Source organism: Tenrec ecaudatus, chromosome 8 (genome assembly GCF_050624435.1).
Source record: "Tenrec ecaudatus isolate mTenEca1 chromosome 8, mTenEca1.hap1, whole genome shotgun sequence".
NCBI lineage: Eukaryota > Metazoa > Chordata > Mammalia > Afrosoricida > Tenrecidae > Tenrec > Tenrec ecaudatus.
The window spans coordinates 140,517,638-140,544,398 of NC_134537.1; the positions used below are offsets into that span (position 1 = coordinate 140,517,638).

General features: G+C 46.8%; 1 protein-coding gene and 1 long non-coding RNA gene across 2 annotated transcripts; one reads left to right on the top strand and one right to left on the bottom strand.

Annotated features, from left to right (window-relative positions):
- Positions 1-1,822: 1,822 nt before the first annotated feature.
- LOC142455247 (uncharacterized) lies at positions 1,823-14,131 on the bottom strand. The gene is made up of 5 exons (XR_012785758.1): positions 13,945-14,131; positions 6,506-6,688; positions 5,236-5,343; positions 3,100-3,546; positions 1,823-2,675 (listed from the first exon to the last, which is right to left on the bottom strand). It is a non-coding gene; the product is annotated as an uncharacterized LOC142455247 (long non-coding RNA).
- Positions 14,119-26,225, top strand: TPRKB (TP53RK binding protein). Its single transcript, XM_075556943.1, has 5 exons — positions 14,119-14,271; positions 14,813-14,972; positions 16,946-17,068; positions 18,790-18,966; positions 19,891-26,225. The coding sequence occupies exons 2-5, from the start codon at positions 14,832-14,834 to the stop codon at positions 19,975-19,977; spliced, it is 528 nt and encodes a 175-aa protein (XP_075413058.1). The 5' UTR covers positions 14,119-14,271; positions 14,813-14,831; the 3' UTR covers positions 19,978-26,225.
- Positions 26,226-26,761: the final 536 nt, after the last annotated feature.

Consider the following 26,761-nt stretch of genomic DNA (forward strand, 5'->3'; position numbering starts at 1 on the left):
GCCACCCGAGATCTCTCTCTGGAAGTCTCATGGGATTTGCAACTTCCTTTTGCTGAGTGGTCAGATATGCCATCTAACGCGGGCATGGTGAAGGTGCCAGGGTCTGCCCACCGTGCACATTGTCTTCGGTTGGGACTCTTGTATAGATTATAAAAGTTGCTTAATGGGCCTAATCAGATCTGGCTGTAGAAATCCGTCTGGACTGTCCCGAAAGACTCGTGTCTCTTATGTTACTCGCTCCTCTGCTGCCCCTGACATGCGGGACCCTTTCTCCTGTTGCCTCTCCTACTGGAGCGACACCGCTCCCTAAGCGCTCTCTCCTGCTTCCTCTGAGTCACACAGAGGGACCACGCTTCGGGAGCGTCTTTATTATTTTTAGTTGCAGAGGAAGCTAGAAACCTTTGGTTATTCAGGAACTGTCCCACAATCCTGCTGCACAGTAAGCCTCAGTAGGTATCTGACATGAGATTTGCCCTTTTTAAATGTACGCTTCTATGAGTTTTGACAGATGTTTACATTTTATATCTTCCACCCCAGCCCCCACACACAATAGTTCCATCTCGCTTAAAATCCTGCGGGCGCCTTCGACCCAACACCTCCTCCCAATCCTGGATCCCTGACCGAGTTTTTTGTCTCTCTGATTTCGCCTTTTCTAGATTGCCTTATAAATCTGGCTTCTCGGACCCGGCTTGGTGCTGTCGAGGCTCCCCCAGGCCAGTGAACAGATCGTTCATTTGCACCTCTTTTGTTGCTGACTAGTATCCCAACTGACGGAGCTTGTGAAAAGGGGGTTGGCTAGCACTGCCTGCTGCCTTGCCCTGTGACCTACAGCCGAGCCTGTGCTTGGGACCAACAGGGCAGCCTGGCTTCTTAGAAAGCACAACGGTGTGGGCTGGCCCCCTTCCCCAGAGCCTCGGCCCCAAACACATTGCATTGCAGCTGGTGGCCAATGAGCACATCACTCCTCTTGCCCTGAGCGCGGATCACTATGACTCCCTAAGAGCAACTGCTTGCCCGAGTGTGCGAATTGTACGGCATCTGGCCAACCCCCTTTCTGTGCATCTTCAGTGGGGAGGGGATGAGGCAGCTCTTCTGCAGCCGAGGGGTGCATGCAGACCATCAGCTCTGCCAGGCCCTGCAAGACTGCGGAGCACCGGCCCGCCTGAGTTAAAGCTGGCCTGGACGTGTCTCCTCTCTCGATAAGTGAAGTGCCCGTCCAGCACCTCTGTGTACGTTGTGTCTTACCTGGCATGATGTTGGCTCCATAGTTTGGCGTGACGACCAAGGTCAACAGGTTAACACAGGTCCCACGCAAACCAAGTGCACTGCCATCAGGCCGTTGCTGACTCATAGCGCCTCTACAGGACAGAGTAGAGCTGCCCCTGTGGGTTCCCGAGACTGTCTCCGGGAGCAGAAAGCCTAATTTTTCTCCTGAGGACGGCCTGTCAATTTTCCAATTGCTGACCCTGTGGTTAGCAGCCCAGGTTCCTACAAGTGCCACAGTTACCAGGTAAAGGCCCTTTAGACGTGTCCAGCTTTAAAATTTTGCACACAGCGTCTGTAAACATTCACACACAGGGCTTTTGCATGAGCATGTACGCGTAGATGCTAACTTGCTAAGAAGCTGTCAAACTTCTCCCAGGTGCCCGCGCTGTTGACGTCCCTGTCAGCACTGTTTGAGACGGCCAGCTGCGCCTGTCCTTGGCAGCACTCAGCATGGTCAGGTGGATGTTTTGGTTTGGTTTTGCTACCTATTCTAATATAGACTAGGTGGTATCTCCTATTATTTTTGTCAGGGAGAGGGTTGGGGAAAAGGTTGGGGTTATTTTTAAAATCATTTTATTGGGGGCTCATACAGCTCTTATTACAATCCATACATTGCATCCATTGTGTCAAGCACATTTAGACATTTGTTGCCATCATCATTTTCAAAGCGTTTTCTTTCTACTTGAGCCCTTGGTATCAGCTCATTTTCCCCTTCCTTTATTCCTCCTTCCCTCCCTCCTACCTGAACCCTTGATAAATTATAGAATATTATTATTTTCAAATTTTACATTGTCATCTGTCTCCCTTCACCCACTTTTCTATTGTTTGTCCCCCTGGGAGGGGGTTATATATTGATTCCTTGTGATCGATTCCCACTTTATTCTTCCACCTTCCCCTTATTCTACTGGTATCTCTGTTCTCATTATTGATCCTGAGGACTTTCTCTGTCCTGGATTCCCTGTGTTGCGGGCTCTATCTGTAGCAGTGCGCATGCCCTGGTCTAGTCCGATTTGTGAGGTAGAACTGAGATCATGATGGTGGTGGTGGTGGGGCGGGGAGCACGCATTAAAGACCTGGAGGAAAGTTGTAATGTTTCATCGGTGCTGTCCTGCACCCTGACTGAGTCATCGAAGGTTGGGTTTTTAAAGCGTCATCGAGGTAGAATAAGCTTGCAGTCAGTACGCTAACGTTTTACACCATTTGCTAAGTTTTGACATACTGGCCGTGTTGTCAGGAGAGACCAGGCCCTGGAGAAGGGCGTCCTATTTGGACAAGGAGAGGAAGGCCCTCACGTAGGGGGCACGGCACTGGATTCGGCACAGGCACCTTGGGAGGCTGGCACAGGACTGTGAAGTGTTCCCTTCTGTTGAGCACACGGTCGCTGTGCGTCGGAACCGACTTGGTAGCAGCTAACAACAACAAGATACCGGAAACCATCAGCACACTCCAGATAGGTCATCCCCGCCCACCCCCAGCCTCGCCCTGTGTCCCCATGTGAGCCGTCCTTGACCCTCATGCTACTCTTCCCAAGCGTTGATGGGCTGGCTTCTGGTTGTAGGGGTTCATTCTGTATCAGTGGGATCAGACACTGTACACTCATATCCGCCCAATCTGGCTTCTTTGTCTCAGCACAACTACTTGGAGACTCGTCTGTGTTGGTCTACACCGTCGTGTAGGCCCCTTGTTGCTGAGTTCCTTCCCATTATAGGATATAGGGCATTCTCTTTACTTATTTGTTAGCGAACATTCCGATTATTTCCTTTTTATCAAGAGACTATAGGTGTGTTCTGAGGAAAAGATAGCGTGGAAGGTAACTCGCTATGTTATACTCACCAGTCCCGGCGACAGGGAGGTATAGTAAGCCAGGGGGTTCCTTACACCTGGGGAGAAGCTGGAACTGCAAGAGGGGCTTCTGTGCGGCCAACAGGATGGTGTTGGCTTCCTGTGGACTGGGCATTTTGAGGAATTCTCCAAGCGCAGGCGTAGGGGTTTCAGGTGCCTGACCGTGGGGCAGGGCGGATGGGGACATCGTGGCCCAGGAGCATGAGAACCTCCTGTAGGGAATGCTTGGGCAGCGAGCAGAGTCCTCTCTTCAAGAAAGGCAGTCGACTGGCCTCCAACCAGCTCCTCAACACCGACCCAAGCCAGCATTGTCCCAAGGAGGGGAGGGCAGTCACAGCCTAGCAGGTGGCCAGTGTTCAACAACGATGGGAGACAGGCCACGGTTGGGGAGGTTTGATGAGTTGCTGGATGTAGAATCGATGATCTGTAAACCTTTACCTAAGTCACAAGAAAAAAATGGGGTTTTTAATATTAAAAAACAACACAGCAGATATCAAGGGCTCAAGTAGAAGGCAAATGTTTTGAGAACGATGATGGCAACAAATGTACATATGTTCTTGACACAATGGATGTATGTATGGATTGTGATAAGAATTGTACGAGCCCCAATAAAATGATTTTTAAATAAATAAATAAATAGATAGATAGATAGATGTTACAACAATTGGCCCTTGATGTCTACATCAGTTTTCAGCTGAATGATTTGTGTGGCCAGAATGACAGTGGAGCCTTCACAGCAGAGGGCATACGCTTCCATAAACAACACAGGAAAGATGTTATCATCACAGTGAACGGAAGGAAAGCAAATGAGAGTCTAAGAGAAGTCTGTAGGCTGGTGCATAATCATCTCCCCCACGCAGGCGCTATGAGCCAGGTAGCACCCCCAGCTGTCCGGTGGGCGACCATGTGGCCCCCATGCTGCTGTCATGGTGGAAGCTCACCAGCGGGTCTCAGTGGCACTTTCAGATTAAGGCCAGGGAGAACTACCTCTTGGTTTATTTCTGAAAATCAGCTACCGGAAACCTGACGGATCACAACAAAACACTGGCTAGCTTGCTTCGCACATGTCCCTCGGGAGGGTCACTTGCCGGGGCAGGAGGTCATCTTTGGTGAAGTGGAGGCTAGCGAGGGCCACGAACACCCTCAGTGAGGTGACTGCAGCGCTGGATGTGGACATAGCAGAGTCATGAGGGTGGTGCCGTGAGAAGGTGGTGCATCGACTCAGCAGCTGGCTCCTCCATGCTTGCTCTCTAGCCAAGGAAACCGCCTTCAGCTTGAGAGGTCTCTAACAGTATCTTGGGGGAGTTGTAAAGTGTGCTACAGTAGAGGGTATTTCCTAATGGTAACTTGTTAGTGTCTTTCTTGTGTCACAAGGTTAGTGGTATTTGTAACCCAGGGGAAACGTGCTTTCCGTTGCAGATGAAAGGTGAGAGGTCATGGTGCAAAGTTGGGACAGGGAAGGTCGGAGAAAGCATCAGGGAGTGGGGCTGAGGGAGGACCAAGAGGAAGCAGTTGCCTTCTGGTGAAAGTACTATCCACTGTTCTAAAATGGTACCGATGGTGACTGCTACAGGAGCAGTAGGGTTTTGGCAATCAAGTCTAATAAGACCATGTGTAAACCAAGAGCAAGCTCAAGAAACAATGTGATCTAGAATACCAAGGAAGAAACAGAGTCAATGTCCTGTGTCACTGTGTCAGTGCCTTAGGATAGACCGACCCTGGGCACACCCAGGCCTGCAGGGCTCCATGCCCAGGCGAAGTCTTTGGAGCTAGATTCTGGGGTCTGAGGATGGAGGACTGGAGTGTCCTCAGGTGGGTCCCCATTTGAGTTGATGTGGCTCATGTCGTTAATAAAGCTCTAGACTGATTTCCAATTACATTAGCAGTAGCTGAGAGTGGAGTCTCAGTACTAGGCTTTAGGTAGCAAACATCTCCCCCCACCTTGTAGTCAATTATTGTGGGCTCTCAGTTGTGCATTAAGTTGGCAACAGACCTATAGGGCAATCAGTAGTTTTCAGGTCTCAAGAGAGTATGTACTATCGATTTGGGCTCCAGTCCTTATGGGATGGGGGCAGGATCAAGAAATGTTAAAGGCTGCTAACCAACAGATCAATGGTTCGAACTCACCCTGAGGCTCAGATCACAGAGCTGGCAATCTGCTCCCGTAATGTTGAGTTGTCTGACTCAGTGACCCACTGTCCCGTAGGTTTTTCTAGGTTGGGATCGTCATCAAACCTGTTCATGGAAAAAGGATCTGGTGATCACTCTTGTAAAGATTACAGCCTAGGAAACCTCGTGGGTTTCTGTCCTATAAGGTTGCCAAGAGGCAGACTCCACTCGCGGTTACACAAAGATCTATGCACCCAAGGATGTTAAGTTGCTTCTAACTCACAGCAACCCTGTGAGACAGACAGGACCGCTCCTTAGGACTTGCAAGACTACAACTATTTATGAGAGCAGCCTGCCTCAACTGTCCTTTCAGAATGACTAATGGCTTTGGATCACTGCCCTGAGCAGCCTGTGCTTAATCCACCGCACCACCAGGGGCCCTTAATGCCATGTAAGTTTGTATGTGTAAAGAGGCAAGGGATTATATCCCCTTTAAACACAGGAAGGGGTAATGGGCGGTTATTTTCCCTTAAAGTTGGTCTGACATGTGAGTCAGCCAAGGGGCCTTAAATGAAGAGAGATGAAGGGCCGGAACAAAGAGGAGCCCCATTTAGGAGTGTATTTGTTATCGTTTACAGTTTGTGGATATCAGGATGTCTCTGGAGTAAACAGACTGCCTAGCGCCCAGTGGGACTGTAAGCTGCACAGTAACTGGCTGGGCCTTTCTTCCATGGTCCCGCTGAGTAGGTTCAAACTGCCAACCTTTAAGTTCCTAGTTGAGCGCAAACCACTTGTATCACTAAGGTACCTCCAAATTTCTACATATGTCACCACCCTCCACCCCAATGGAAACACAAGCAGGATATGTTTACAATTACTCCTACTTTTAGACTAAGTAGAGAAAGGTTATTTTCTGAGGGCCACATGGTAGGTGGTAGACCCCGGATTGGAAAGGTGTAGACTGGCTATTTTGCTTCAGGTACCAATATGTGACTGGGTGAGATGTGATGAGGGCCCCTCAGCCTTAGCCCCATCTCCTGAAGCAGGACAGCCCAGTGAAGGAAGATGTGAATGTGCGGACTCGAAAGAGAAGGAAGACCAGCCAAAGGTCCAAGTAAATTAGCGTGAACCCCCACGGAAGCCACAGCAGCAGGAATATGGAACGAATGCCCGAGGCCAAGGCGCTGGTACAAGTTGCTGACTGTACACCACTTGTCTAGACCTTCTGTCTCTATGGATCTAGAACTTCCATGGCCACTGGATCATGGCAAGCACCTGCGAGGCCTACCTTGCTCATATGTAATCCATCCCATTCTGATCATTTGCTCTGGACATATGACGTTCTCGATTAGTTCTGTTCTCAGCTGTGGTTCAATGTGATGTGCACCATGTCTCTTCTGCTCTCGTAGCTGAATATAGATTTTTAATGTGATAATGGGCCAAAGTCAGGGAGTGTGTTGGACAGGGTTCTCTAGAGAGAAAAGACCAGATTGCTAGTAATTATATATAAATATATTTATAAAGATAGATATATAATATAAGAAATGAACCGTTAAATTATATACAGATAGATAATACAATAAATTTACAGTTAAATTATAAAGCAGTGAGACACTAGCAGTCCTTTAAGGCTTGAGAGCCGCCAGTTGCCAGACCCTTTCTGTAGAGAGAACTGGGCTATATATACCCAGGCAGCAAACAGCAAGGCAGGTCACCAACTGTCGGTGCCCAGCTCCAGAGATGAACATTTCAATTGTGCGGGATTAAAAGGACCTCAACTTACAGCGACACAGTCCACAGGCTAGGCGTCCCACAGGTAGTGTACCCCTTTAAACTGAGGCACAGAACAAGCAAGGCGAGACTCACCGAGCCATTTATCCCTCCGCCCTTAAGTTAATCCTACTTGTGTTTATTGGCCAGGCTGGCACAATAAACTATAGCAATCCACCCCTTGCCAACATGGCACCTGTACACAATTCTTTACCCAAGCATACTTATATAATTTCCAGATATTAATGAAATCACACTTATACTTATCATCAATCATCTACCATACATATAAATGAAAACACACTGAGTCAAATTATATCTGATATAACATACTTGAACAAAGGAAATATATGCAATAATCACATACAAAGAAAATACATTGACAATTACAAGCCTCGCTTTTGCAATTGATCACGTGGTCGTAATTGATAGGTAGAACTGCCTTCTACTGCTACCCATTCTGTATTACCTTTGCCCTCAGCAAGCATCTCGGCTGTGGTTTTTGGCCTGGCGGGGTGACCCAGACCTTCATTCCTGAGGGGTCTGGGTCATATTACGTCCTGTCAGGATTGGGTTGCTGCAACTTACCATTTACTTTAATAACAGGGCATGGTAGCACTAAGAGTCGGCCTATGGGATCTCCTGGATTCCAGACATAGTCTTTACCTCCATTATGTAACACCAGTCCAATTTCTCCTTGGCAATCAGGATCAATCACACCACTTAGTACGGTGACACTCTTCCTGACCTGTTGATCCAAAGGCATGAGAAGTCCCAAGTGGCCAGGGGGCATTCTCAGCTGCCAGTTCAGTGGAATCCATGCTGTGTTTCCAGGTGGGAGAGTTCCTTTCTTCGGGACCAGGACCTACAGGCCTGAGGAACACAGGGTTGCTGGGACAGGAAGCAAAAATGCTGCAAGTGGATCACTAGGAGTAATAGTGAGTGGTGCCACTCCAGCTTCCACCCCTTGGTTCCTGGACCCATGAATTCTGGCTATTGGAGACACAGTACCATATATTGGCTGCTGGTTTAGAGCGTATACAGCTTCCTGGAGAACATTGCCCCAGCCCTGCAAGTTGTTGCCACCTAGTTGGCACCATAATTGTGTCTTTAGGAGCCCATTCCATCGTTCTATCAAGCTGGCAGCTTCAGGATGATGAGGAACATGATACAACCAGTGGATTCCATGGACATGGGCCCATTGCCGCACTGTATTTGCTGTGAAGTGAGTTCCTTGATCTGAAGCAATGCTATGTGGGATGCCATGCCGGTGGATGAGGCATTCTGTAAGTCCACGAATAGTAGTTTTGGCAGAAGCATGACGTGCAGGGAAGGCAAATCCATATCCAGAGTAGGTGTCTATTCCAGTAAGAACAAAACGCTGTCCCCTCCATGATGGAAGTGGTCCTATGTAATCAACCTGCCACCAAGTTGCTGGTTGATCTCCCCGAGGAATGGTCCCATATCTTGGACTTAATGTTCGTTTCTGTTGCTGGCAAATGGGACACTCAGCAGTGGCAGTGGCCAAGTCAGCCTTGGTGAGTGGAAGTCCATGTTGCTGTGCCCATGCATAACCTCCATCCCTGTCGCCATGTACACTTTGTTCATGTGCCCATTGGGCGATAACAGGAGTGGCAGAGGAAAGAGGAGGACCAGTCTCCACAGCGCGTGTCATCTTATCCACTTGATTATTAAAGTCCTCCTCTTCAGAGGTAATCCTTTGGTGAGTGTTCACGTGAGATACAATTAACTTTACTTTCTTGGCCCATTTAGAGGTCTATCCACATACCTCTTCCCCACACCTCGTCACCAATTTTCCAATCATGGTCCTTTCAATTCTGACCATCCAGCCAAGCCATTAGCCACAGCCCATGAATCAGTATACAGTCTCACATTTGGTCATTTTTCCTTATATGCGAACTGAACGGCCAGGTGCACTGCTCGAAGTTCTGCCCATTGGGAAGATTTCCCTTCACCACTGTCCTTCAGGGAGATCCCAGAAAGGGGCAGTAGTGCTGCTGCTGTCCACTTATGAGTGGCACCTGCATATCGTGCAGAGCCCTCCGTAAACCAAGCATGGTATTTTTGGTCTTCACTTAAAGTATGCTAAGGAACTCCCCAGGAGGCCATAGGTGTAGACTGAGAGAAAGGAGGCAATGTGACTGGAGTGGAGACTGTGGGCATTTGGGCCACTTCTTCATGCAGCTTACTTGTTCCTTCAGGTCCTGCTTTGGCCCGATCTCGTATATCCACTTCCATGTACCAATGGAGTGTTGCTGCGCACGTCCAACTTTATGATTCCGTGGGTCAGACAATACCCAGTTCATGATAGGTAATTCAGGCCTCATGGTGACTTGGTGGCCCATGGTGAGGCGTTCAGTCTCCACCAAGGCCCAGTAACAGGCCAACAGCTGTTTTTCAAAGGGGGAGGAGTTGTTTGCAGAGGATGGCAAGACTTTACTCCAAAATCCCAATGGTCTATGCTGTGATTCACCAATAGGGTCTGCCAAAGACTCCACACTGCATCTTTATCTACAACTGACACCTCTAGCATCATTGGGTCAGCTGGATCATATGGTCCCAGTGGCAAAGCAGCTTGCACGGCAGCCTGAACTTGTTGAAGAGCCTTTTCTTGTTCTGGGCCCCACTCAAAAATGGAGGCTTTTCGTGTCACTTGATAAATAGGCCGAAGTAGAACACCCAAGTGCGGAATATGTTGCCTCCAAAATCCAAAGAGGCCCACTAGGCGTTGTGCCTCTTTTTTAGTTGTTAGGCGCTAAATGTAATAGCTTATCCTTCACTTTAGCAGGAATATCTCGACGTGACTCACACCACTGGACCCCTAGAAATTTTACTGATGTGGAGGGTACCTGAATCTTTGTTGGGTTAATTTCCCAACCCCTTGTACACAGATATTGTACCAATGAATCTAGAGTTTTTGATACATCCTCCTTAGTGGGTCCAATCAGCATGTCATCAATATAATGGACCAGTGTGACATTTTGTGGAATAGACAGGTGGTCAAGGTCCCTTCGGACTGAATTATGGCACAGGGCAGAAGAGTTGATGTATCCCTGGGGGAGAGTTGTGAAAGTATATTGTTGCCCCTGCCAGGTGAAGGCAAACTGCTTCTGGTGGTCCTTTGAGACTGGTATGGAGAAGAAGGCATTAGCCAGATCAATAGCAACATACCATGTACCAGGAGAAGTATTAATTTGCTCAAGCAATGTAATCACATCTGGAACAGCAGCTGCAACTGGAGTCACCACCTGGTTAAGTTTACGATAATCCACTGTCATTCTCCAGGATCCATCTGTCTTCTTTACAGGCCAAATTGGTGAATTAAATGGGGATGTAGTAGGAATCACCACCCCTGCATCTTTCAAGTCTTTGGTGGTGGCACTGATTTCTGCAATCCCTCCAGGAATGCGGTATTGCTTTTGGTTTACTATTTTCCTAGGTAATGGCAATTCTAATGGTGTCCACTTGGCCTTTCCTACCATGATAGCCCTTATTCCACATTTTAGGGATCTGTTATGGGGGTTCTGCCAGTTACTAAGTATGTCTATTCCAATGATGCATTCTGGAACTGGAGGAATAACCACAGGATGGGTCCGGGGGCCCACTGGACCCACAGTGAGGCGTACTTGATCTAAAATTCCATTGATAACTTGACCTCCATAAGCCCCCACTCTGATTGGTGGGCCTTTGAAACATTTGGGTCTCCTGGAATTAGTGTCAGTTCTGAGCCGGTGTCTAGTAATCCCCGAAAAGTTTGATTATTTCCTTTTCCCCAATGAACAGTCACTCTTGTGAAAGGCCACAGGTCCCTTTGGGGAAGGCTAGAAGAAAGACTAACAGTATAAACCTTCAGTGATGTAGCAGGGTCCTCCTTACAAGGGACCCGGCCTCCCCTTCATTCAAGGGGTTGTGGGTCTGTAAACTGGCTCAGGTCTGGGAGTTGATTAAGCGATCATGACTGTCTATTCTGCTGTTCACCTGATCTACCGTTCTTTTGCCTGTACAGATCACGTAAATATTTAGTAGGTTTCCCATCTATTTCATTCCTAGGGACACCATGGCTAAGCAGCCAATGCCATAATTTCACACGAGACAGGTAGCTTTGATTATTATTGAAAACTTGTTGTCTATTATAACCACGCCTACCCTGTCTCTGTTGATTCAGTGCTGACACCTGCCCTCTACCATCACGGGGACCAATCAGCCCCATTGTGGGCAAATGTCGGAGTTCGCTTAGGGCAGTGCCCACTGTTAATCCTGGTGTACATAAAATAGCAATTACAGGAGTCTTAAAAGATGCTGGGACCCACTTCACAAACTTGTTCCTTACGGTTGTGGTAAAGAGTATGTCTTCAGGACACCCCCTTTTTGGGTCTATGGGAATATCTTGATAGATCCATTCTAATGTACCAATTTCTCTAAGCTTTTGGAGGCCTTCCTCTACAGAGTACCAAGGTAGGTCAGGTACTTCAAGTTGGTCTAATCTAGGCCATCTGGCAGTCCATGTTTCATTGAACCACCCAAATAAAGAATTAGATCCTTTTTTAGCCTGTCTCGCAGAGGCATTGAAAGAAGAGTCTGTGCTTAGGGGTCCCATATCCAGAAACTCAGACCGGTCTAATATTACATTTCGTGCACCAGTATCCCACACCCTTAATAACCATTCCCAGGGATATTCTCCAGGCTTTTGCTTGTACGTATTTGAGAACTCAAGCAGGTCTTTATGTGTGTAGCACGCCTCTTCTTGGATAATCATCTCAACCTCACCTTTAGGAGGTTTCTGAGACTTCATTTTAGTGACAGGTCTAGCGGAAATAATGGGTGGTGAGGGTGTTTCCTGGGTGCTCTCAGCAATATCTTGTGAGGCATCTTCCTCAGGTAGTGCTACTGATGCCGCCCCACCTGGCATATCAACTCGAATAGTTTGGCTAATCTGCTCAGGTGTTTTTAAGGGCTCAATATCCTCTTCTTCTGGATCATCAGCCCATATGTTCCCATCCCATGTTTCAGGGTCCCAACTTTTCCCAATTAATGCCCTTACTTTGGTTTCAGACACTACTCTAGATCTGCAATTCAGCTGTCATTGTAATTCAGCCACTCGTATAATGAGATTCTGGACCTGGTTCTCAGCAATGTCAGCTCTTTTACTAGAGGAGAGAAGGCTCTCCTTTGTAGCACAGATGGAAGTTTTCAAATCTGTTTGTCTGCACCTGAGGCGTGCTTTTGAGGCTCTGAGATCATCCCTCTCCTTAATTACACTTTCCATTGTACGAAGGACCAGCCAACCAGCTTCCCTATACTTGTCATTATCACAAAACTCCTGGAAAATATCAAACAGCCAATTTAAGAAACCCATATTTATGGTTTATTTCTCTAGAAGCACTCCTGGTACCAAAATGTGTTGGACCGGGTTCTCTAGAGAGACAAGACCAGATTGCTAGTAATTATATATAAATATATTTATATAGATAGATATATAAAACAAGAAATGAACCCTTAAATTATATACAAATAGATAATACAAGAAATTTACAGTTAAATTATAAAGCAGTGAGACACTAGCAGCCCTTTAAGGCTTGAGAGTCGCCAGTTGCCAGTCCCTTTCTGTAGAGAGAGCTGGGCTATATATACCCAGGCAGCAAACAGCAAGGCAGGTCACCAACTGTCGGACCCCAGCTCCAGAGACAAACATTCCAATCGTGTGAGGTTAAAGGGACCTCAACTAGGCATCCCACAGGTGGTGTACCCCCTTTAAATTGAGGCACAGAACAAGCAAGGCGAGGCTCATGGAGCCATTTATCCCTCCGCCCTTCAGTTAATCCTACTTGTGTTTATCGGCCAGGATGGCACAATAAACTATTGCAGGGAGTGAGAATTCCTTAGTCATTAAGATCCAGATTCAAGACACTTCAGAATTTGGTGGCCAGTGAGAGGGAAGATAGAAGAGTGAAAACTAAGTAAGAAGTTTAGCTTCATGGCTAAAGGTGATGCTACTTCCTGAGACAGGGAGGAGAGGGAATGGAGCAGAGAGGCCTGTGGGTGTCCTGGTGGAGCTGTCCAATAGCATCAGAAATATACGCCCCATGACTTGAAGTGATGGCAGAGCCTGTAGAATGAGAACTGACGGAACACTGGCATTCATGGCTACCTTTCTCTATTCCGCACGTATGCATGATGCACATAGAGTTGAATGGGAAACGCATTCGTGCTGTAAACTTTCCCAAACCATCCAAGTACATGAAACACGATGTGTTACGCCTTTACTCATTGGTACAGCCTAAAACACTTGAAAATACATACAGATGAGACAAAAGTCTAAGCCAAGGACACAAGTGTGGGTGTGGAATTCAGAATGCTCTTTAAGGGAGGTGACATTGTATGGAGTGAATTGGTCCCAGAAGAGCTCGGGTCTCTGGTTGGTGAAGGTAGCATTTTAGAAGAGGCCGGTGGCAGCAGCAGCAAAGGTCTATGAACCTTTAAGACTTTGTGTTGTTGGAATGCTATTTAGAGAAAACACAAGCACTGGGCTTGGGGAGAAGAGCTAAGGGGAAGGGGGAGATTGAGGCCAAGGCCCCAGTGAGGACGGTTAGAGAATTCTTTTGCAAGACTATTCAGTGAGTGATTTGCATAAACCTAATATCCACATTCAATCTTTCATCAGAGGAGCCTTAAACGGCTTTGGGTATTTGCAGAAATGAAATCCACACTTCACGAATGTAAGATTTTTTCCCCATCGTTAAACCACTGAAAACCATCCTCTGCATTGCTTGGGGGCTGTCTCCGCGTTGGCCGGGTCTGGTTTCGCAGCCCGCTGGGAGGAGGCACCGCTGTCCTGGAAGCACTGCGCGCCGAGGGCTCCACCAGATCCTCCCTACTCCACCGCGAACGGCCGCAGAGCGAGGTCGGCCTGCGGCGGGATGCTTGTGCTGAACTTACCGAGGTCCACCGTTATTTTGCCAACAAAAGGGCGTCTCGTTCAAGAACCTAGCGACGGACAACAGCGGGAACTCCATCCCAGCTCCCAGACCACGAATTCTTCCGGCCCCCAGCGCCAGAGTCCGACCGAGTTCCGCCTTTCCTGCGCTCAACTAGGACCGGCGTCCCGCTCCCGCCCGGACCGGAAAAGGCGGGGACCCGGCCCCGCGCGGCCGGAAGCGCGTCGGCGGAGGGCGGGGATTGGACCAAGCGGCGGCAGCGCTTCCGGGAGCCGCGGCGTTTGTTTCCGGGAGGGGCGATCCCTCGAGGCGAGGCGCACGCGGGGCGGTGAGTGCTCCCCGGGCCGGCGGCGGGAGGGGCTGCGGGCGAGGCGGTGGCGCCCGCCAACAGCGCGAGGGCGCGGGAGCACTGTCCCTTCGTCAGTGTCGCGAGCGCTCCGAGGACACGGCCGCCTCGGCCCCGCCACCGGATTCTAGTCGAGGGCAGTGTTGTCCTAGTCAGCCGATGCTTAGTTGTGAGAAGAGCTGAGGAGGAAGCCGTGTGATTGCGTCATAACGATCCTGTCTGCTTAATTTCCGAGTGGTACATGGATGTCCCTGCGTCAGTAGTAACCCTTCCTTCCCATTCATTCTCCCCTTTCCCGCGCATCCGAGCACCAGCCGCATCTGAGCACAACCCCGTGCGTTCTCCTGCGGAAGGTGGAGAGCTCAGGGAGGCGGGTTAGGAAGTCGGAATCTCACATTCGCTCGCGGAAGCAAAACAGGCAAGGCCTGTTATTGAAACGGGTTGTAATGGTAACTTTCTGATGATGGCATGTTAGCTTTTCAACAAGATTAGTCTAGCGATCTTTTTGATTTTTACCCCGTAGAAACCTGCTTATCCGCGAGATGCAGTTAACACATCAGCTAGACCTGTTCCCTGAATTCAGGGTGACCCTTTTCTTATTTGAAGATGTGCAAAATGCTGGCGACTTGATAAAAAAAGCCGTGGAAGGCACCTTTGAGGGCTCGTTAATAAAGCCAACCGTGGTAAGTACGAAGTGTGTGCATGGATGAGCCCTATGGAGCGTTTCATAATCGGTTCCTTTTTCTTGATGTTATAGGCCAGCCCAAATTCTAGCATCTTTGAGTAAAAGGTTCTTCACAAAGCTGTGGACATGAGTCAATTTAACTGTGAATGGACACAAAAGCCCAGGCCCTGGTGAAGGAGACAGGAAAGATTGTGGGTCTAGCTTGGATAGCATGCCTAAGGCCCAAGTCTTTATGTTCTCATCTGTGGAATAAAGACTGGGAAATCTCAGTGAAGGAGACAGAATGTAGTGGTTGAGGGTACACACTGTGGAGTCACATTTACCAGGACTTCATTCCAGTCGTTTATTGTGAGAGGTCAAGTCATAACTATATAGAGTATACAGTGGCCCTTGCCCTAAATGCTTTACATATGATAACTCAACCCTAACCCTAACCCTAAGTACTGTTATTAACTACATCTGCAAAGGCATGTGAAGGAGTTGTGCAGACAGAACAAGGGAATGTTACCTGGTTTAAAATCCAGAAAGGTGTGTGTCCGCGTTGTGTCCTCTCACCACACTTATTCAGTCTGTATGCTGAGCAAATCATCAGAGGAGCTGGACCACATGAAGAAGAATGTGGCGTCACAATGGGAGGAAGGCTTATGAGCAATCTGAAATGCAGGTGACACAGCTTGCGTGCTGAAAGGGAAGCAGACTTGAAGCTGTGCTGATGAAGTCCAAGGGTTATAGCCTTCAGTGTGGATTACAACTCAACGTAAAGACCACAGACCTCACAACCGGACCAATAGGTAACACTATGATAAATGGAGGAAAGGTTGAAGTTGTCAAGAACTTCATCTTGCTTGGAGTTACAATAAACGCTCATAAAAGCAGCAGTCAAGAGATGGAATGACACATTGCATCGGGTAAACTGCTGCACAAGGCCTCTTGAAAGTGTCGAAGAGCACAGTTGTTCTTTGAGGACTGAAGTATGCCTGACCCACGCCATGATATTTTCCCTTGCTTCATATGCATGTGGAAGTTAGCTATTGAATACAAGGAAGGCCGAAGAGGAAGAGATGCATTTGAATTCAGGTGTTGGCAGAGAATAGTGAAAGTACCACAGACTGCCAAAAGAACCAACAGATTTGTCTTGGAAGAAGTACAGCCAGATGGCTCCTTAGAAGTAAAGACAGTGAGACTTCATCTCATGTACTTCGGACATGTTATCAGGAGAGGCCAGTCCCTGGAAAAGGACAATCCTGCTAGGTAGAAGGTTAAGGAGAAAGTGGAAGACCACTGACAAGCTGGATCGACAAAGTGGCTGCGACGATGGGCTCCCAGAGGAGAATCTGAGGAGGTACCGGGCCAGGCAGTGTTTCTATCGTACACAGGGTCATGGAGGCCTCTGGCCTCCAACAACTCCAGCAGCATTGCCGACAGCTAACAGGAAGTGCTCAGGAACATGACTACATTCCCTAGGTGGTCAGTGGCAGAGCTGGGATTCCAACTTAGACATTCTGCCTTGGTTGTGCCCTCGATTGCATGTGAATAATATCAATGCCATAGGGTCGTTTCAAGGGTTAAAGACTAAATAAAATATACTCATCTATGACCTTTCCCATACTACTGTTACCCTAAACCCGAGCACCCCCAGTGTCCGAGGTTGCTCATCATTTCAGGAGCAGAACTCTGTCTCTTGAGCAGCTGGTGAATGTGCACCACCGACCTGATAGTCTCAACAGTCCGTCCAGGGCCTACCAACAGCACCTCAGTTAATGTTCTTTTTGAACTTTTTACTATTTGCATAAGTTCCTTGCAAATTTAGGATTTTATACTCCAGGCCCTGGAAAGAGTGGCTTTGGAAATACAGTCCAGAGGAATTGTGAGAAAGTAAAGCAGCCTCTTCATGTGGTAACGCATCTGTATGCTGAACGAGCCGGGTTCTTTCTAATAGTTTCTCTCTTCCCCCTCCCCCATCTCCCGTAGATTGTCGATCCTTTCCAGATACTTGTCGCAGCAAACAAAGCAGTTCACCTGTACAAACTGAGAAAAATGAAGACAAGAACCTTAGCGACTGAAATTATTTTCAACCTTTCCCCAAATAACAATGTAAAGTTGAATTTGCTTACTTTTTCCTGTTGTCTCACCAACATGTGCTTTACACAGAGTTGAGTTCAAATCTTCCTGTAAAGGTGCTGTTGGTAATAAACCAAACTGATTGCAGTGAGATCTTAGCGGGGCTCTGCTCGGCTCAGCTCAGCCTCTTGCTGGGCAAGGATGCTTTGCAGTCATTTTATATGTGACTGTATAAAAGCTTAGCTAAATTAAGAGAGGGCACTTTTGTCTCTAACCATATGAAGTCAGGAAAAGCCCCCAGCAGCTGTCAGAAGTCCAAAGGATAACATTTTTTAAGACCCTGCTATTGAGTCGAGTCTGACTCGGCAGCCCTGTGGGCCAGAGCAGAGCTGCCCCGCCCCTGGGAGTTTCCAAGACTGAGAATCTTTACCGGATGCAAAAGTCTCATCTTTGTTGGATTGAAATCACCGACCTGGCTGTCAGGCAGTAGGCACAGAGAGCTTGTGTCAGGCTCATCTTCCACTCCCTGTACGTTGTTTGCCAGTGGAGTTCGTATCTTTCCAGACATGGACGGACTGTGGACCCTAGCCCCTCTCTCCTGCTGCAGAGTGGATTCAGACTCAGTTACCATATAGGACCGGGTAGAAATACTCCATAGAATTTCCGAGACTGGAAATCCTCCCCCTCTGAGCATCTGGTGGCTTCAGACTGCCAGCTCTCCGTTAGCAGCCGGAAACTTCAGGGCACCTCTGCGTGAAGCCTAGAATGTAGCGGAAGTGTGTGACCTGGGATACTGATAGAAGTACCATCTCAATAAAGGCTAATGTAATTGCACATACAGCACATAAGAAGGTGGCCAAATTTTCACAAAGGAGATTTTAATATTACAGCTATTAATAGCACAACCAGGTTATACTTTAAAAAGATAAGTTAGAAAACCTGTGAATGGTTTAAAACACCAGGAGCTTCCAAAAGTATGTGGCAAAATCCCATTATCTCTCCATTTTTGTTTTCCACACACTTTTTGAAGCCACCTCATACAGAGGATTGAACATTTAAGAAAAACGAGTATTCACTAGACATTTGGTGAGCCAGTCTGCCCAAGAGCAGAAGAATCAATGGTGTTTGAGAGGCAGCCTGCACTCAGGCCAATGATGGTGACGTAGTGGGTTGTTCATAGGGCTGTTGACCACAAGGTTAGCAGTTTGAAACCACCACTCACTCCGCAGGAGAAAGATGAGGCTGTCTGCTCCTGTAAGATTTAGAGTTGCAGAAACCCACAGGAGCAGGTAGTTCTCTGCCCTCCAGGGTCGCCATGAGTCAAGATCGACACAGTGGCAATGAATGTTTCTGTTGGTCCTTTGGAGAGGTGGGGGAGGAGCCATTCATTCTGTAGGAAGGAGGGGGCAGTGGGGAGTAATGTTTGAACAGCATCTTGAAGGATGAGTTCGTCAGCCTAGCCAGAGGCCAAGTGTGAGTACAGGGGGAAAGGGTGACTTGTGAGGGGAAACCCCAACAGTCCCACGAGCTAGAAGTTGGAGTGCGTGACTGGGGAGTCACTTGGGGCCAGAGGAAGGTGTGCTTGAGCGCCATGCCAAGAAGTCTGCTGGATGCTGTAAGGAGGCACCCCCGTAAGCAGAGAGCAGTGAAGTGGGAAGGAAGCCTGGCGGCATAGAGCACTGTCTGCGGGAGCACGGGGCTGACGCGGCAGGTGTAGGCAACACTGCCATGTTTGTGGTTTGTTCTCCCCTTAGATTTCAGGTGCCTTGAAAAAATTTGGAATCTCGGCAAATGACACCTCCGTTCTAATTGTTGTCATCAACGAAGGTGACCAACAAGTAAATCAGGAGCACCTGCTCTCCCAAGTTGAAGGTCATCAGATTTCTCTGGAAAAGCTTCCTGAAATAACCAACATTACAGATGTCCGGAAGGTTTGTAAAGCCACGCTGTCGGGAAGGGTGTTGTAGATGAAGAAGAATGTTGATGCCAGTGGCTTATTGTGCATTTTTAAAAAGTTAATGTTAACCAAAGTAATTACAGATGTAAAGGACTAGGAAGTGCAAGTTTATGTAAAACAGAACTAGAAAACTAGTTGACGTCCAGAGTGGTCAGTTTAAGAATGAGTGACTCTCAGACTTACATAGCGTACTTCAAATGTGAAGTAGATGCAGTATGACATTGCTGTCCAGGTGCAGATGTATTTTTCCTTCTGGTACAAGTTTGTTTTTTGTGTTCAAAGTTATCACCATAAGCAACTGTAGCGGTGGGAATTATTTATTTATTTTTATTTTAAATCATCTTATTGGGGGCTCTTTTTTCTCTTTATAGTTTTATTGGCACATAATACACATATCATACAATCGAATCATGAAGAATTATACAATCATTACTCCAGTCACTTTTTGAACTATTTTTTCATGGTTGAATAGCTTTTTAAGTGAGTTGGGTATTCAAGTAGAACAAACACTTAGGAGACTACAAGGTCAGATTTCACCTTCCCATGCACCTCTTTCATACTTCCTCACCAAGAGCTACCCTGCAGTTTGGTGTTTCTAAGGGCCAGCCATACTTCCATCGATTGTGTCAAGCACATCTGTACATATGCTGCCATCAACATTTCCAAAACATTTTCTTTCTACTTGAGCCCTTGGTATCAGCTCTCCTTTTTCCCCTCCCTCCCCTCCCACCCTTGTGAACCCTTGATAATTTGTAAATTACTTTTATTTTCATATTTTATGCCATCTGCTCTCCCTTCACCCACATTTCTGTTGCTTGCCCGCCTGGTGTATTGGGAATTAATGGTGCACATATATACAAATATCAGCATGTCTTAATTTGCCTTTTTTATTTTACAGATATATAATCTGTCTTCAAAGGAAGAAAGTATTGGGACATTACTAGATGGTATCATTTGTAGAATGTCAACAAAAGATGTTTTATAAAACATCAGAAATCCCCAACATTGCAGCATTTTTTTACAAAAACAGTCATTTTCCTTTCTGGATGATAAAATTAACTTATGCGGGGGCTTCGAAATGCTCATGGAAAAGTGGAATGAAGAGAAAATGGAACTTTTCCACGAATGTTTCTAAGCCCACTCCTTTGTTCATTGGAGAAAAATTTTTAAATACTATAAAGTTCTATGAAGAAGAAAACCTATTCTTAAGCCATTTTAATATTTTAAAAGAAAAAACACTTTTACTACTTTCATCCTCTAGTCTTATTTCCACTAATATTTATTTTTATATAATTGGTATAATGCAAGCCTTTATTGAATTCCTACAGTATACAAGGTTTGGGGTTAAATGGTATTGCTTCTGTCACCACACATCCTTGCCCTTATTTCTGGTTACTCCAGTACTTGCCTTCCAACCTTCCGATATTTTTCTGATCCTGATTCTAAAGATTTTACATGCAAAAATAAATTCTCTTCACAATCTAACGTTAACTTCTCCATTTCCCATATGAAGTAGCTAAAATTGTGCCAACGTATTTGGGTAACTTGCCCAAGGTTGGTCATACAGCTACAACGCATTTTACGGATGGCTCTGTTGATTGTTTTCCTTTTCTCACATATACGTTGAGTGGGTCAGGTGGACTAGTCTAGGCTGAAGCTCAACAAAGCTCTGTGAAGAGCCAAGCGTAGCTGTTTCCGGCTCTGCGGGCCAGATCAAGCTGCTGCGGGTCAACTCTTAACCATTTCATCGTGGTGTGAAGAACTGCCACAGACAGCAGACAGTCTAATTCCAGAAAAAGCACCAGGCAGGTGTTGACCTGTGGCCACAGGATGTGGGGTCTGGGTTAGCTTGTACTTCTATGACCAATAGTCCGTAAAGCATAGATGCCTTAGCCCCAGACTTCACGTCTCATTTGGCATGCCCAGTGTGGAGAAGCAGCGACTCATTGTAGTGGCTCTGGAGCCTCAATCACAGCACAGCGGACGAACCACACGCAAAGCTGGGAGATGACAGCCTTTGCTTATCTCATGTTTCATCCCCCAAAGCAAGTTTCATGGCTGCGGGATACAGACAGGTGGTTCCCTAAATATATGCCAAACCCAAGACGCTGCTTGCAACACTGTACACTTGTAGGTCAACGTGTGCTGCTTAGAGGTTATGCCCTCTAGTGTATCAGCCACCCTGAGCAATCAGACCCTAGTCTGTCCACTCCCTGCTGATAAGAATAGTGGATTGTTTCCCTGAAGGAGACCCAGAGACAAGGGCAAGCCAAATCAAGGAGGACCAAAGTTAGGGAACCCTCCTGAATCTGCCCGTCTTGCCACACGTGTAGCCGGCCTAATCCCTCCTCTTGCGTGTCTGGACACTCCTAGCTCATCCTCGTGTCGCGCCTATGCCTAGTGGACAGCCCTCATGGCTGTGGTTGTCTGTAACCTGTAACCGTGCGAGCACGCCCCTAAGTGTGTATCAGCCTTGACTAGCAATGTACTCGCTCGCTCCCCTCTCCCACCTCCGTGTGGGCCCTCAAGAGGCTGAGGCGAGCATGCTGCCGTGCAATGCGCTGACTCCTCCTGGTCTATGCCTTTACTGTAATCTTTGTATATATTATCGCTGTGCAGCTGCCCTGCGGCTGTCAGGCTCCTTTACTCTGATGCGGCCTGCTTCAAGAGAGCTTTCTGGGGAGTGGACAGGTAGAGCATTTTGGGAACAAACTAATGATTTCCATCATGGTCATGAATAATAAAGGTGTCTTCCCATCCCCCCCCGTAACATAAGATTTTAATGATCCATTTTATAAACAATTTACACACTCTACAATTCAGTGGTTTAAGTATATTAAAAAGTGCAGTTATCACCACAATTTCAGAACATTTTCTTCATTCTTGTACACATTATTCACTCCCCATTTCTCCCCAACTGCCCCTGCTGTAAGAAACTGTTACATCGAGTCACTGCCCTGGGAGATTTCCCGTAAAGAAAATCATCCCCCCCAACAAAACCCAACTCCAACAACAAAACCTCTGTCCAAAAGAAAGTAGAAAATAACGAACGAGTTTTAAGTGGGTCAGCAGGTTAAAGAAATAACAGGTGTTACATTTTAACCCAACTACGTCAGCAGTAACCCATTTTCTGATGCGTTCTGTCTGGTGGCAGTTATTCACATCCTTGGCCACTGGTCAGATGGATGAACTTGTAGCTTAATACTCTGTGGGGACTCTGCAGGTGGATTGTGGGCTTTGACTGTCATCCATAACCTGCAAACCAGTCGCTTGAAGTTCAAGCTCTAATATAGTTCCCTCCTCTGATCTTGGTCTTTGTTATTTACAATCCTTGGATCACACAGGCTGGTGTGTTTCTTATGTGTGGACATAAGATGGCTGCTTAAGACAACTCCTTATAAGTCCCCAGACACTATTCTTTCTGATAGGCACCATCTGATTTCCTCGTCTTTGTGCCCCCTTGCCTTCCGTGGTTGCTTCATGAGAGCTGAGTTAGCTCAGAAGATCAGAGACAGTTTGCACATGTTCTCTTGTCCACTCATTCACTAGTCACTCGGTTTCCCTCCTGGCTTTCCCCCCTATGAAAACTCTAAATTCCAAGTCGGATTTTTAAAAAATCTTGAATAACAAAGGTTCCTAGTTCAAAGCTGGGAACTGTAGTAGAGCTAAGATCCTCAAATATCTTTAAGTTAAAAAAAATTAATTAGTAATGCTAAAATTTTTATTTGCATAAACTTGCATACTTTAAAATGCCAAGTGAAAATTCATAAAGAATTCTAAGCCCTCAGAGTCCAACTTTGTATATATTTTATATACTTTAGTTATACTTCCAGGCCATTTTTTTTTAATTTAAAGGATGGTGGTATATTTTGTTGAACATGTACACAGTTACTGCAGAACCACAATTTACATTAATTCAACCTTTTCTACATGGAGGGCCATGTATGTTTTTCCATCAATATATTAACATTATATCGAAAAAACCCTCGAAATCGTATTGATCTTAAATCATTTTCCTTAGAAACAAAAAGATAGCCCACCCAAGTAAGGACCCTCCGAGAATGTTACAGTTACACGGGGCTATGGTAGGTTGACTTGTACTCCCCACAGTATCTATGTTGTGAATTCAGCCCTTCTACAAGGTCGAGGGAAGGCCGGGTAGTATAGTTGGTCATAACTTTGTGGGCCTGCTAACCCTAAGGCCAGTCATTTGAATCCACCTGCCCCTCCATGGAAGCGAAAAGCAGCTCTCTGCTCCTGTAAAGAGTTCATCGTTTGGCGCACCCAGGGGTGCTTCTCAGCCCCACGGTATTGCTGTGAGTCGGAATCCTCTTCATAACAGCGAGTTTCAAGTTGGACAAAGAACACACGGTCACTGCACCAAAAAGAATCGGCTAGTCAACTATTTAAGCAGGTGGCTTATGATCAAGAAGTATTTCTCCATGTCGGGCGCCAAGGCCAAAGGTCTTGAAAGGACAGACATTAAAAAATAATTCACATGGTTAACCCTGCACATAATTAGCTGACTGCGGAGACTGTTGTCAGTGCAAGTGATGCACCAGAGGGTGGCGGGCAAGCAGGAGGAAGGGGTGCAGCGGGGACAGAGGTGGCTAGTCGGCCATGAGTCCCTGTGCTGCCACTGAAGTCCTAGTCTCTTAGGAAGTCAGGATGACTTCATGTTTTATATTGACCTGGAGAAAATGCCATTTTGCTTTTGAAACAAAAAAGGGGCTGCTACTCAGACTTCCCCAAACCAAAACTTGTCAGATTGACTGCAACTCAGCAGCCCTATAGGACAGAGGGCAACTTAAGTTGCTGGCCAACTGCCTCAGCTTGCTCCTGTGAAGTGGCTGGTGGGGTCGAACTGATGACTGACTTGGCAGCTGAGTGCTTAACCACCGCGCCACCATGGATCTTTACTCAGACTTCACTTGGCCTAAAGTCATCATGCGCCCACCCTGTATCTTCATAGCAAATTGCCTTCTGTTTGCTTTGTCCCATAACAGGCAGAGCAAAAGATCTGGGCAGTTCTTGTACTCCGGAGGCCTGATTTCCTTCGCAAACCCCAGACCTGCTTGGGCACAGTGTGTGGGCATCTGTTGGCTGCCCACCAGCATCCACTGTCTCAACCTTCCTGCTGTGGGCACTGACTGCTCAGGGGACCCATCATCCCCTAGACGCCTTCCTCTCTGCGGGGATGCAAACATTGTTGGGTTCAAAGTTCCCCTTTGTCGGTGAAAATACTTATAACTAAACGTACAATTCAACAATTTCTGCGTGTGCAAGTCAGTGACTGGTTACATTTTTTAACCTGCACACGTTTTCCTTTTGGCTCTGTTAACATGAACGAGCTCACTGCGAACCATCCAATCTTTCACGTTACTTTTGCCAAATAGAATTCTTGGAAAATTCGAGGCCATCACAGGAACCATCAGGTCACCTCTAGAACTTAAGCAAACACTGAGCTCAACTATTCAGTTTCATGAAGACTTTTTTAGTAAAGCGAAATGCTTTAAAAATGGTCCATCCTAGAAAGAATGTTAAATATACCATGAACTACCAGAAGAACAAGCAAATCTGTGTTGGAGGAAGTATAGAAGCAAGAACGCAGATTTCATCTCACGGACGTTGGGCACGCCATAGGAGGGACAGTCTGGAAAAGGACATCAGGTTTCGTGAAAGCGAGGAAGACCCTCAGAGATGGATGGACATAGCGCTGCAACAGTGGGCCCCAGCTTCCCAACAGCCACTGTGAAGACGGGGCAGGACCAGGCAGTGTTTTGTTCTGTGTGACAGTCTCGCTATGAGTCAAAGCTGACTCAAGGGACATCTAACCATACCATAATAATGGAGCTCTTCGAATGCCCACAAAATGACTGGGTGGGACTATGCAAATGAAGTGCTTGTGGCTCACCAAGTGGACTAGAGAGTTTTGCTAATGCAAATAAGGAGCATTTAATCTTTGGTTAATTTTGCCACATTACTAAAGGGAATCAGTCTCAGAAGTTGGAACCTCATGATGAGCCAGAAGTGTAACATGTCCTTTGGACCTGGGGTCCATCTACTGAGAACCTCTTAGACCCCGGAGACAGAGAGCTGTAACACTGAAGACAGCAAAAGACATGAGCAACACTAGCTTGGCACCAGCCCAGGGAGTGAGAGAACTGAGCACTTTCAGGCAGGAGGCCGCCTGTCAGTCCTGTGTGACAGCTGCAAGGAATTCTCAAAACCAGCAGAGAAATAGAGAGCAGTGGGAAGGATGGCTGCTGTCAATATTGGTTGCTAGGTTAGAAAGTGATGTATCTGACCTGGGCCTCGTGGGAATCAGCCTAGGACTTTTGTTGATGTTGATTCTTCTCTTGAAGTTAGGTGAAGCTTGACACTAGGTCATTTTTATAACCTCAGAGGCTAATTTTGGTTTAAGATTACCTCAAGACAAAAGTTTTGGGTTTTGTTTTTGTTTTTTTGCAGGGGGTGGGGAGGGGGTGCGGGGATGGGGAGACAGGGACCATCCAGCATCCATGACTCCAGAAACTAGATTCCTTGAGAATTGAAATTTTTGCTTCAGGGTTCTTTTGATCAGGATTCTTCCACAGAATCTTTGATCCAGAAGCTCAATAATGAGGCATCGATTAAGCCCACCTGTAAGAAGTACACTAGCCTGTGTGATCCAAGGGGTGTAAATAATCAAATCCAAAGAAGAGACTGGTATCAACATAGTGGGCCCCCAAATCCATTTGCAGGGTCCCCACATGAACGAAGCCTCTGGTGACTCCCCTCCGAACCTAGCCTAGGGAATGCCGGCTTCCGTGTCAAGCAGCAATGTGAAGTAGGTCATGGCCAATGGAGTTAGGTTAAAACTTAAGACCTATCATTTGAGCTCCCTTTTGACCCATGCTAAAATTTGCTGAGTATTTTCTGCTTTCCGTCAGTCGAGGTTCTTCCCTGTTTTATCTGGTCATTGTTATTGTTTGGGTTTTGTATGATTTTCTGTATTTGAAATTCAAGATAGGTAAATCTATAGAGACAGTTCGTATCTGGATTAATAGTTATCTAGGGGCACGGCATGGCAGGAGAGGATGGGGGGGAAGATGGGGATCTAACATGTATAGGAAGGAAAATGTTGCAAAACTGATTGTGGTGGTGATTACACAAACTCTTCTCAATGTGATTCAATGATTAAATTGTATGGTATGTGAAGTATATGCCAATAAAGCTTTTTTTAAAAAAGAGGTTCAATAAAGGCTGTGACTCTACTCATGGCTGTGATGGCTGTGGTTGCTTATGGCTGAGTTCTCCAGGGATCAACTCCAAGTTGAGGACCCTTGGGGTTGGACTTTGGTCCCTTGCAGCTGGAAATCCTAACATGGGGATTTGTAAGCTCCACGGGAGAGGGGAAGGGACATGGTGCAAATCCTGACCCTCTCCCCAGCTCCCATGAGCACCTGACATCTAGTTCATCACCAAACAGATGGTACTAATGCAGACAATAGCATCACCTTTGTAAAACTGCTGTAGTTAACACAAATAAGTGGTTCTTAATAAAATAAAAACAGAAGCTCAACAATAGTGGCTGCACCATCTGGTTCTGGTCTGTGGACAAGGGGACGGTTAGACACGTATTTCAGCTGAGCCTCTTATTTCTAGGTCTCTTCTTCCTCAAGTGAATAGAGACCAATTCTAACTCAGACAGCCACTTGCAAACTTTTAAGAGCCCAGGCACTCGACCATGAACTAATGAACTAAGACAGAACAGGAGCACTAACTGC